Source organism: Gobius niger (genome assembly GCF_951799975.1).
Source record: "Gobius niger genome assembly, chromosome: 14".
NCBI lineage: Eukaryota > Metazoa > Chordata > Actinopteri > Gobiiformes > Gobiidae > Gobius > Gobius niger.
Window position 1 is genome coordinate 3353054 of NC_136865.1, and position 12877 is coordinate 3365930.

A 12877-nucleotide genomic window follows, 5' to 3' on the forward strand; every position below is an offset into this window, starting at 1 on the left:
TAATTTTGTGTAATTATACTTTGTAGTGTAACACTTCACGTAACCATATTTAAATAGGGAAAACGTGGAAGAGCTCGGTAGCTTCTATCTTGACCAGTTTTGGAGCTATAGTGGAGAGAGGGAGAGGCTAAATGCTAACGCCGTCTGCGCTGTGTTTACGTGACTGAAGGCACGGGGGAAGATCAGACAGGTCCTAAAGAACTCATCAAAGCTCAGGTAAGAACATATCTCAGTATGTAAAAACGGTGGCCTGTTCCTTTAATATTGTAGAATTCTTCCCCACGTCGTTGTTCGGTTTTCTGGTTCTAAATGACGGATATTTGGATATTGGAAAAAGTATCGTGAAGATATCAGTGTCGACAACCAAGTATCGGTATCACAGTTTAGGTATAATCTATTTAATTGTCTATAGTCTTTCTGCGCCTGCTAAAAAAATACACTAGAAAACTGAAAACTACGCGACTGGTACATTTCGAGGCCATAATAAAATCGAACATCTTTGAGTCAGGTCCAAACCCGGACTAAACTAGCCAGGACTGAAAGCCTGTCATTTAAAGGAAGGCAGGAGTCTTTTTGTGCGTGTGTGATGTAAGGGACATGCGCACCGCCCCCTCACACGCACGCAACGAGCGCCGACCGGAGCTTGATGACCGTGACTGACCGGAGGCAGAGCCTGATCACCGGTGAGAGAGAGCGGTCCCACCGGAGCCCCGCTCTTGGAGGAGTTGAGCTGCTTCAGAGGCAGCGCGTTGGACCGATTCACTTCTTCAAACTTTGCGGTCGTTGCGGTGCATGTGGTTTACCGGAGAGCGCGAGCCGTGAGTTTAGTGCGAAAGGACCAGGACCGGCCCAGATGTGTAGACAGGGAGGAGAGTGCGGCTTTCCAGCGGACCACTGCAGGTAAGAAACGATTATATGTTCCTGTTTTAATCTCCCAAAGGTGAAGAGGCGGAGGACGAGAAAAGAGACAGCCAATCTAAGGGGAAGTAATGCCTCTTTTCAACTTTAAAGGCCTTATACCTGATTTTGGCTGAGTTTTACAAACAGTGACAGAAGGAGCGCACGCATTTCCAAATGTGTCCAAAGTTATTCTTCATTCTTCATTTTCATCTTCCTAACACATTTCCAGTGGCCGTATGTCCATTCTGGAAGAGCACAGAAGCGCCACTGGCTCTTGGGCCGGTCTGGCCTCTCAATTTTCTCCTCTTATCCCCCGCCTTAACCAAGCTTTACCTAAATCTAAAGAAAAGCATCAAAATAGAGACGAAAATGGTTGGAAAAATGTTTTCCCGGAAAAGCAACAAATAAGTGACAAAAAAACATGACAACAAAGCAATGAAAAAAAGCAATGAAAAAGCTACAAAAACACTATTAATAAATAGGAAATATGCACAGAAAAAGCGTTTTTAGGGTAAATTTTGTCCCTCAGCACCCCCTAACTAAAACATCTTCTCACGTCTCTGCAAAAAAGTGACGAAAACACACTGACAAAGCAATGAAAAAAGCAATGAAAAAGCAACAAAAGAACACAGACGAAAACACGCGAAAAAGCCACACGAAAAAGTCATGAAAAAGCAACAAAAAACATGACAAAAATGCGCCGACCACGTGACAAAAAGTTTCAGTCAGATTTGTTGGTCTTCGCTTTCAAATCAGGCATTACACTGTAGCTCTTCGGTCAAGAAGCTTTTAGATTTGGGTAAAGCCGAACTGGAAAAAATGCACTCGGTTAAGTCGGGTGGTAAGAGGTTAAATGTCTTTGTGGAAGTGTCACATTTACGCTAATTTGGGCCAGGCTGGTCAGAGTCCAGGGCTGTTTCTCAGTCCCAGTCCGCCCCTGCACATTTCTAACACCCAGAGTCTCAACAGGATGAGTTTGTAGGTGCACCGCCAAGATAATAAACAACAATTAGCTTCATCAGAAACAATTGAAGCGCAGCGCAATGGTCTTTTAACCGTATGCCCTGCTTGTTATTTAAAGGGACAGGCCACTGTTTTTCTGTACTGATATATGTTCTTACCTGAGCTTAGACGAGTTCATGTGTACCTGTCTGGTTTTTGTGCCCGTGGAAGAGCGCGGTAACTTCCAACTTCACCCCCGTTTGGAGCTATAGGAATGTGCAGGGAGAGGACAAATGTTAACAACATCTTTGGTCGTTTTGCGTGACTGAGGGCACGTACAAAGACCAGACAGGTACACATCAACTCGTCTAAACTCAGGTAAGAACATGTTTCAGTGTGGACAAACGGTGGCCTGTGTTCCTTTAAATGTTCTTATTTATCACATTGTGCAAGTCTGCAGTTATTTTATGACCATTTTTAGATTATTGCTTTTGTCCAGCTGCATTTGCATTATGTGCCCAGAACAAATGACAATAACAATAAAATAACAAACAATAAAGTATAATTCTAATTTAATTCAATGCTTGTATTATGATTATTCTCTTGATTTCATCAGGCAAAACATCAAGAACAAATTCTTCCAGTGTGTGTTTTTATAATATGCTATAATTATAATAATTAGTTTTATTCCACTGCAAGAAAAGAATCTTGTAACAGAGCCTTTAATTATAGAGAAACATCTGGAAAGAAATAGTTTAATCTTAAAAAAAAGAAGAAAAAAATAGAATTAATTAATTATATCAACAGTTTCTTCATAGATTTAATTTGAAAACGTAAATGCATTTTGTCATTTATCTTTACGTACAGAAACAGCATCAAATTCTTGTACTTAACATTATTTAAAAAAAAATCTTGATCATTATCATTATTTAATTCCAGATCTGATTTATTTAGCTTTTTTTTTATATAGGTCATTTAGTTTAGTATTTGCCTACTCGTCATATAGATTTTTTTTGTCACTAACATGTCAACAAAAATAACCAGTAAATTTAAACCAAACAACCCCAACAAAAAGGCCAACCTGCCCTCTCATCATACTCCTGCTTTTGGGATAATGGACCTTGTCACTGAAATAAATGCTCGATCTCAAAAGATTTTGTGTTGAAAGTACGCAGCAGACCTGGGCCCGGGCTAGTCCCAGTCCTCAGTCTGAGATCCGTTTATTACAGATCAGGTTCCTGTCTCTGATCCTATCACTGCCATTAAACCGAACAGCTGCAGGGTCTGAACAAGCAGAGCTCGACCGGGACTAAACCAAGGCAACTTTATTTATACCGCGCATTTCGCTCACAAGGCAACTCAATGTGTGTGCCGTTAGTTGCTTAATCCTTGAAATGAATGTGTCTGTGTATAATCGCGCAGCTTTCTCTGGTTTGGCTCTATATATTGAGAGTATATAGTATATTGTATATTGAGTATATTGAGATCAGAGTCCCGTCTGTCTGTCAGCCAGCCAGTCTGCCCCAGGGCTGCTGTGGCACCTGCAAAGACTAATCACCTCTCTCTGCAGCGCCCCCTGCTAGTGATGTGTCATGCCTAGCCCCTCCCCCTGGCACCATGCTTCACTCTAATTGGCTCCTGCTGCTGTGGCTCCTCCCCTCTCCGTGCCTCTCCTCTGACCTGCAGGTATGAGCGTTGCTTAGTTGCCTTGTCACAGATAGATGTAATCAGTCTATAACCGGCCGTCTCTCAGCAGGAGGTGTGTCTGGCGGCCATCTTGCCCGGCTCGAATACAGAGTATGCGTGGGCGTGGCCTCGTGTCGGCCCTGCTCTCCTGTCCGCGGTGAGGCATGTGAACTCTGACCCCTGGCTGCTCCCAGGTCAGTGCAATAATGTTTCATATTGATTATGGTATTTGTATGTTCTAGTTACATCGGAAGGCAATGTCAGGCCTGGGGGCCAAATCCGGCCCTCCAACAAAAACACAATGAAAAAGTGACTAAAAAGCAGCAAAAAGCGAGGAAGCAAAAACAAACAAACAAACTACAAAACAAGTCAAAAAGAGACGAAAATACAAGAATAATGTGACAAAAACGCTGCAAGTCTTCGTTTTGTCGGTCTTAGCTTTCAAATGAGGCAGTACTCTGACCTATACATGCCATTCAGTCATGTGACTTTTGCTGTTTTGGCCGCCATTTTCAATACTGAGGTAGAATTATGAAGTACTACAACGTGTAACAATATCTCTTCTCAGGATATAAAAGAAAGACAACTGATTGACAATGGTATTTCACTCGTAATCATTGCTCAAGAAGATAACAGTAAAAACACGGCCCCAGAGAGCACACGTTTATGTGAAGAAACCAGTGAGTCAGTGTTTAAGATGTTAGCATGCTACTGGTTAGCATTTAGCTTCAACAGCTCAGCTCCGACCTCTCCAAGAGAAAGCCCTGCACCACATTCCAAACCTTGACTACAACATGTGACAGAGGTCAGAGACATAGATGTGAGCCAGACATGTGTTTATCGTGTTGAAGCCACTGACAGTTGATTGAATCAACTGTTAATGGTTGACAGTTGCTAACCGGTAGCATGCTAACGTCTTGAGCAGCTTAAACACTGACTCAGACTGAGACTCTGTTGACATGAGAAACTGTAAAAAATCACAGAGAAAGGTTTTCTGTTTTCCCTTTGATGTGCTCATTTAGTCTGAAGAGTGAAGCAGATCTTTAGTAAATCCTGTTGTAGCTTGACAGACAGAGCTGCTACGTCTGTGCCACATTTGCTGGTTTTATCACATAAACATTTGTCTCTGGGGCCGTGTTTTTACTGTTATCTTCTTATGCAAGGATTATGAGTACACAAAAATGCCAATGTCAATCAGTTGTTTTTCATTCTCATCCTGCGTAGAGATATCGTTACATGTTGTAGTACTACATAATGCTACTTCGGTATTCAAAATGGCCACCGGAACTATGCGTGATGTCATTGGAAAGGCATGTACAGACTGTAAACTCCGGTCGAGAAGCTTTTAGATTTGGGTAAAACCAGTTGCTCGAGGTTAAGAGGTAAAAGTACCCTAAAAATGTGAGGGAAAAAAAGTGTATCAAAATCCATCTTGGCCATATATAGTGTAAAACAGTTTTTTGCAACTGGTGGGTCGGGACCCAAAAGTAGGTCGCGGATCCATTTTCAGTGGATCGCGAGCCTATAAGGAACTTTTCTTAAATATTTTCCATCTGAAGCTGCAGGGAAACACACGGGAGTCTGTTAAAATTAATGTTACTGGGTTGTTTTGATCATACTCTTAAAGCCATATCTACGTCTTCTTGTTCAATAAAAACTTGTGTGGAAAATCCAATATTTTATACGATATAAAAGACAAATTACAGTTTTGTTTGGGTCACAACTTGTCACCCTTGGGTAATGGTGGGTCCTGAAGCCAGTCCACCTGAGAACCACTGATGCAAAACATTGGCATTTGCAGAAAAAAGTACTTTAATTTCAGCTTCAATGGTGAGGTTCGGCCCCCGGTGTTTGACAATGATGAAAGTCGTCCCTCCGCGACGTAAACTGGCCTACCCCTGTTCTAGTGGATATAAAGACTGTCCCGCGTCTGTCCAGGCCTGAAGCTGCGGCTCGTGAACGGCAGCTCGGAGAACGCCGCCGGGTTTTGCTCGGACTCCATGGCGCCCCTGGTGGCCGTGGACCTTAAGTTCGCTGTGGATCCGTGGGCGTTTATTGGCCCGGGCTGCGATTACGCCTCTTCGCCGGTCGCCCGCTTCACCACACACTGGCAGGTTCCCATGGTAACAGCAGGCGCCAGAGCTATCGGGTTTGGCGAATACACGGCTGTGACGAACACTGGCCCCACGCACAAGAGACTGGGCGAGATGGGACTCAACATACAGGTAAAAGACATAAAGCAAACTAACCCATACAGCTGATTACAGTTATCATGCAAATTGTATTTCAGTGTCATAAATGAAAAAAATATATAATAATAATTCATTGAAACTGATGGGTGGTTTTGTGTCTCAGGGCTCTTTGAATCACTGACATTAATCTCAGATACTTGTGATAATTAGTTGTCAGGTTAAGCCCAGTTAAGGGAAAAATTACTGAAAAAGGACGTCAACCATTATTAAGCAGACCACCATTTTCAAGCAATATGGGAAAGAAAAAGGATCTCTCTACTGATGTAAAGCGTGAAATAGTTGAATGCCTTAGACTAGACATGAAAACCTGTACTGTTAAGAGATTTATGACTGATTCAGAGCACACACGGGTTTGTGCAGATTAAGGCACCAGCAGCTTCAAATACCTGTTTGCTGCTATGTAGCAGCTGTTCTCTTAATCTAATGTATTTGTCTGGCAGAAACCTTCCTCATTGTGCTTTTATCTGCACAAACCCATGTGTGCTCTGAATCAGCCACAAAACAGTACGATGATTACAATTGACCTTTCATGAAATGTCGAAGGTTTTCATACCTAGTCCAAGGCATTCAACTATTTCACGAGATCCTTTTTCTTTCCCTTAAATGGTGGTCTGCTTAATGATGGTTAACGCCCTTTTTCAGTAGTTTTTCCCTGAACAAGGCTTACCTGACAACCAATCATCACTGGAGTCTGAGACGTCAGTGATTCAAAGAGTCCTGAGACACAATACCATCCATGAGTTTAATTGAATTTTTTTTTTTTTTACCTTTATGGCACTGAAATACAATTTGCATAATAATTGTTTACGGTGTATAAAAAGCTGCACCCGCTCCGACCTGACACACAAGAGGGACAAACTGATAGCATGAACCCATTACAAAGACCATGCAGGTGTTAAATGCACACATTAAACCCACTACAAATAACATCCATGCAGGTTCAGTGCGTAACTACCACTACAACAAAGGCCATCCATGTGCTCATAAACACTGTATGCTTGTAACAACACAGATCATAAGGCAAACACATGTTAAAGTTTATACCTAACACTTCCTGTCAAACTGTTTATTATCCCCGTGTTTGAGCCGACTCTCCCTGGGCGCCTGCAGGAGACGTTCGGCTGGAGGAACAGGGCCATGCTACTGTTTAGTGATAACAAAGACTCCAATGACGACCGCTCGTGCTACTTCGCTGTGGAGGGACTGTACACGCTGCTGCCGAGCCAAAACATCACCGTGAGAGAGCGCATCATCACCGCGGAGACCAACTACCACACGCTCGTGCAGGAAGTCACTGAGAATGGACGAGGTAAGAGACGTTCACCACAGCACAGCCAGATCCCGTTCCTGAACTGTCCTGGGTTTTTTCCATTTGCATCCTGGCTACGTACTCCTGACCACGACCCTCGGCTCAGATGTGGAGAGAGGGATTATTATCTCTGTGCTGGCCCACAGACTAACAATTTGACCTGGTTCCACCGGTACAGCAATTTGTGAGTGAGATTGGGAATCTCTTTTTCAGGGAAGTCCTGGCCCCAATGGGAACCTAATGTATATGTTTTTAGTACCCGGAGCCAAGGGGAGAACATGAGGCTTTTACGGTGCCGCAGATATAAAAAGAATATTAAAACAACTTCTGTCTGGTCGCATTGGAAAATATTTAGTTGCACCGATGAAATTTGACAGTCCCCCCTTTCTCTCCCTCTCTTTCCTCTCTTTCCTCCCTCTCTCCTCTCTCTCTCTCCTCCCTCTCTCTCACATTCTTTGGTTGTTCTTGTTTCCTCCTCATTAACTCTTTAATAAAAAGTGCATCAGAGCAGATTAAACAAACATCTGTTGGTAGTTTTCTCTCTTCCCTAGTGTCTCATTATCTCCTTGTCTCCTCTCTCCTTGTTTCCTCGCTCTTTGTCTCCTCTCTCCTTGTCTCCCTTCTCCTCATCTCCTCTCTCTTTGCCTCCTCTCTCCTTGTCTCCTTTCTCATTGACTCCTCTCCTCATCTCCTCTCTCCTTGTCTCCTTTCTCCTTGACTCCTCTCTCCTCATCTCCTTTCTCCCCCTCTTCTCTCTCCTTGTCTCCTCTCTCCTCGTCTCCTCTCTCCTCGTCTCCTCTCTCCTTGACTCCTTGTCTCCTCTCTCCTCATCTCCTCTCTCCTTGTCTCCTCTCTCCTTGTCTCCTCTCTCCTTGTCTCCTTTCTCCTTGTCTCCTAGTTTCTTCAGCTCAGACGTTTGTTAATGAAGTTTGGGAGTGAGTGCTGAACAAACAGGTCCGGGTCAATGGTTAACAGTGTGACTTTGACGTTCCTCTGTTCCTCTGAGGTGACTACAATTTCAGGGCACTTTCCGATGATCCACATGCTGTAAAGAGGCCTGGAGGTTTCTTTTTTTGTACGATATAGTTATCCCATTACAGAATCAAGATTTTTTTTTAACTTTCCCCTGTGTTGTTCCAGGAACCAAATCTCACAAACGCTGTGACAGGTTTATGCCATTTGGCACTAGGTTTTTAGACATTCAAACGTTCAAAAATATAAAGAAAACCAAATGAAAAGTCAATTCATGTATAAATATTCAATGCCCAGTCATTAGATCAAAGTTATTTATATAATTATTTGCCAAAAAAGCCTTTCTCGCATCCAGATGATTGACTGGTCCTGGTTCCGACTGATCCTAGTTCAGACTGGTTCAAACTGGTTCAAACTAGTTCAAACTAGTTCAAACTAGTTCAAACTAGTTCAGACTGGTTCAAACTAGTTCAAACTAGTTCAAACTAGTTCAGACTGGTTCAAACTAGTTCAAACTAGTTCAAACTAGTTCAAACTAGTTCATCCTGGTTCAAACTGGTTCAAACTAGTTCAAACTAGTTCATCCTGGTTCAAACTAGTTCAAACTAGTTCAAACTAGTTCAAACTGTTTCAAGGACTGGTCCTGGTTCAGACTGGTTTAAACTAGTTCAAACTAGTTCATCCTGGTTCAAACTAGTTCAAACTAGTTCAAACTAGTTCAAACTAGTTCAGACTGGTTAAAGCTGGTTCAGACTTGTCCTAGTTCAGACTGGTTCAGACAGGTTTCCGACTGGTCCTGATTCAGACAAGTCCTGGTTCAGACTGGTCCTGGTTTAAACTGGTTAAGACTGGTGCAAACTGGTTCAGACTGGTCCTGGTTTAAACTGGTTCAGACTGGTCCTGGGTTAAACTGGTTCAGACTGGTTTAAACTGGTTCAGACTGGTCCGGGGTTAAACTGGTTCAGACTGGTTTAAACTGGTTCAGACTGGTCCGGGTTTAAACTGGTTCAGACTGGTCCTGGGTTAAACTGGTTCAGACTGGTTTAAACTGGTTCAGACTGGTTTATACTGGTTCAGACTGGTTAACTGGTTCAGACCGCCCCTGGTTGTGTGTTACAGTGGTGTACGTGTGCTGTGGACCTGAAGTGTTCCGTTCGCTGATGCTGCAGTTCTTCAGAGACGTTCCCTTCATCCATCAGTTCGTCTTCTTCTACATCGACCTGTTCGGAGAAAGCCTCGGACTGGGACTCAACCAGGACCCACCCAGGACCGGTCCAGACTTGTTTTTTCCCTGGAGCAGAGGAGACGGAGAGGATGATGAAGCCAGAGAAGCCTTCAGGGTGAGTCAGATGGTTGGTCCTGCTTCATGGTCAATATTGCTATGAGTAACCTATATTTTTGTTTATTTATTCTTAATTGTGTTGCTGTCTTTGCGATATAAGCCTTTGCGTAGACTGATATTAGTAGACTGCGATTGCTCACTCCGTCTCCATTTACATCAGACAGACCTTTATCACTGGTTAAAAAATCTCTTGTTGCCCATTGCTTCTTCTGTTGCAGAGCGTGAAGATCATCTCCTATCTCCAGCCTCGGACACAGCAGTACTCCCACTTTGTCCAAGATCTGAAACACGACGCACGGAAGCTCCTCAACTTCACCGTCACTGACTCCCTGGTACTTGCTCTGCACCCTCCTCCTCTGACCCTCTGACCTCCTGAGCCTCTGACCCTCTCCTCTGACCCTCAGTATAACCTCGTTGCTGGAGGCTTCTATGACGCGGTTCTGCTGTTCTCTCTGGCGCTGAACGAGTCTCTGCCGGACTTGAACCGGACGGGGACAGGGTTCCTCAGACCTCAGAGGGACCTGGTGACTCCGCGGATGTGGAACCGCACTTTCACAGGTGAGATGGTGGAGGTGGGCGGATGTGGTGGTGCACTAACGCAGGTGTAGGTGTTGGGTTAGCCCTGAGCCGCTGCGACTGAGCGCGCCGCCATTGTGGGCCAACCTGAGCTGCAGCTTTTTGGTAAAGGAAACCTGGCTGGCAGTCTTCAGTACTCCTATGAAACGGTGCAGCGCCTCCTGGGTTTGTCCCTGTTTCAGAGCGTGGTGTCCTGCACTGCTCCTCTTCCTTCCTATTCCTCTTGCGCAGCTCCCTCCGCTCCACAACAGTCTTTCAATCTGACGGATATAATTTGTTTTATTCTCCAGTGAAGGTCCATTAGTCAGAACAATAGTAGCGATTGAAGGCTTGTGTTAGCACTCTTAGCTGTGAGTCTTGCCCAGATACCTCCTTGTTTGTCCCTTTTTTGGTTCCTGTGACGCCTCCACTGTGCTGCAGGTGTGGGGGACTCTTGGTGCCCCTTCAGTGTTTCAGAGGAAGTGATTTGTAGGATTCAAATGTCTTTAGCTAATAAGCTAGCGGTTTGTTTTCTTTAAAAACAAAAAAACTGGGTCCTACCTGGCTAGTATGGACTCTGCAGTAAAAAAATCCACTGAACCTTGCTTTAGGGATGTACCAATATCATTACTGGGTCTGATATCGATAGCGATCCAGGAAAAACACAGCATCGGGAATGGATTTCAAATATCCGATACATTACCTTTGCTTTAACTAATCAAGTCTAGGACAAAACTTGAACAGAAAATGCTGTGACTTAAAGGCCTTTTGTAGTGCATCAGCTTTATAACCACCTTATGTTTGAAGTTGCCTAAATGGTGGACATTTTTACATTAGAATAATTGGACTATAATTAATCATGGACATCCCACAGCATTGGCTTGACCATCTATGTAAAGGCGTTTTAATGATCCTTCCTGTTCAAAACAGTGATTTTTTGTTTTTCCCCAAACTTGTTTCTTGCACTCACAATCCCTCCTTTATAATTGTTCACTTTAGGTGAAGACAATGCAACAAGATCTGTGTTTTGCTGTTTTTACAACATGCATCTGAGGTGGCAAAAATAAAAGTGCTCTACAACAACACAAAGTCAGGTTCCCAGCCTTAAGTGCTTCCTCGTGCTCCTCGTGTTTTGAGTGCCTGGGGTTGCTTCTTTTTTTGGCAATTTGGATCTCTTTCCACTTTCCCAAGAGCACCTATACACACTGTTGGAATACATTGGGACACGTAGAGCAGTCAGTCATATCGCTGTTTCTAAGGACCGTAAGAATATTCTATTACTCTCAGGACATGGACGGTATTTAACTCACAGTGGGATAAATGAAGACTGAAGATCGGGCCCAGTGTCCCAGTTTGTCTTGGATCTGTACATGTCCAATATTGAGTTGGTTTGAGTTGGTAAGTAAAAACGATTACCACTTAAATATGCATAATTGTAATGTTTCACAACCAAATGTTTTAGCCAGAAATGATCTGCCACTCTTACATCATCACTTTCTACCACAGTACTGTGTGGTACTATGTTTGTATATCCAACCCGCGCTTTTCTTTGCCGGTTTCATTTCGGTTCATTTCCAGGTTTCTGCCGGTCCACCTCTCCCTCGCTTTCCTCCTTCCGGTGTGCACTTTCGCCAAAGCTTTGGTGGTCTTCGATGGCCCATGCTCATTACGAGACCAAACCAGTTAAATCTACACTGGCATGTTTTGTCACTGACTTCCCTGTGCTTAGTTCGTTCTGGGATGGCCAAGTGCTTTGTGTCTTCGTCTTTCATTTACCATGTTTGTGAGCCGTTGGTAGAATGGAGAGAGGAACTGACTCGTACAGTTTTAGTTTGGTCTCCAGAGCTATGGTTTTCATCCCCCACATGTTCTCACAGTTAAACGCACGCTAGCTTTCCCAACATCCTCCGCAGATTCTAGATCCTACCAAATGAATGGAGTAAATGAACAGCAGTGCAAAGACAAGAGAAATATCGCTAATCTCCTATGTCCTATCCTGTACCCTTGAACCCATTTCTTCAACCTCATGTGGAAGAAAAAGGAACTACTGAAAGGACAAGTAAGTTAGACTTTCTCTCTCACCATCTGTAAATGAGGAGTGCGGTGACAAAACAAAACCACCTGCGGCTCAAATATCAAGGCTCTGCTCGGAGCAACTAAGCTCTTCCTGTAGCGCTTAAAAAGTAAACGTGCCAGATATTCCTCGTCTGATCAGTCCAGAGTGATACCCCTCTGTAGTTTTTATACCTCGTCCGCCGCTCCTCACAATATTTATTTCAGGATTTTTGACATAGGGCCTCATTTCCTAGTCATCCAGAGTGTTGCTGATTTCTGGAGATATTTTTTTTTGTAATTCATGCAGTTCTTATATTTGAAGAGTTTTGTGGCGCTAGGCTAGTGCAAGGCTAGTGCAATTCTATGGTATCAGCTAGCCTGCATTAAAAACAGTGTGACCCGCTCCACAGAGCACCTGAGGCAAATCACTTATAACACCAGACTAACCATATAAATGTCTGTGTCCATAAAATCATGTTTGGAATATAACTGACCTGCATCACATGAATTATCGCATTTTGAGGGACTATTTTCTAGCAGATCACTCCGCCGCTGTGTAGCTTTAGCTTATACAACGAAGCTGATGCTTCTCAAATATAAGTTCTTTTAAATGCAAAATGGTTAAAATTATTTTCTTGACACACATTTATTTAGGGTTATTCGACATTAAAAGCCTTTTTAAAGAGGTGGGTTTTGAGTTCTCTCTTGAAGGTGGGGGGGTCAGAACAGGCACGGAGCTGTTGGGGCAGTGAGTTCCAGAGTGTGGGGGCGGCGATGGAGAAGCCTCTGTCTCCCCAGGTTCGGCGCTTGGTCTTCCAGGGGAGGGACAGGAGGTCGGCGTTGGAGGAGCGGAGGGAGCGAGAT

At 43.7% G+C, this 12877-nt stretch overlaps 1 protein-coding gene across 1 annotated transcript in view; it reads left to right on the forward strand.

Annotated features, from left to right (window-relative positions):
• Window positions 1-770: 770 nt before the first annotated feature.
• LOC306974348 (atrial natriuretic peptide receptor 1-like) overlaps window positions 771-12877 on the forward strand; it is a 36810-nt gene continuing 24703 nt past the window's right edge. Inside the window, exons 1-8 of the mRNA XM_079571539.1 lie at window positions 771-900; window positions 3413-3528; window positions 3596-3722; window positions 5467-5753; window positions 6891-7089; window positions 9181-9401; window positions 9622-9735; window positions 9808-9961. Of these exons, the coding sequence (XP_079427665.1) occupies window positions 3460-3528; window positions 3596-3722; window positions 5467-5753; window positions 6891-7089; window positions 9181-9401; window positions 9622-9735; window positions 9808-9961 (1171 nt within the window). The 5' untranslated portion in view covers window positions 771-900; window positions 3413-3459. The remainder of the gene's footprint in view (window positions 901-3412; window positions 3529-3595; window positions 3723-5466; window positions 5754-6890; window positions 7090-9180; window positions 9402-9621; window positions 9736-9807; window positions 9962-12877) is intronic.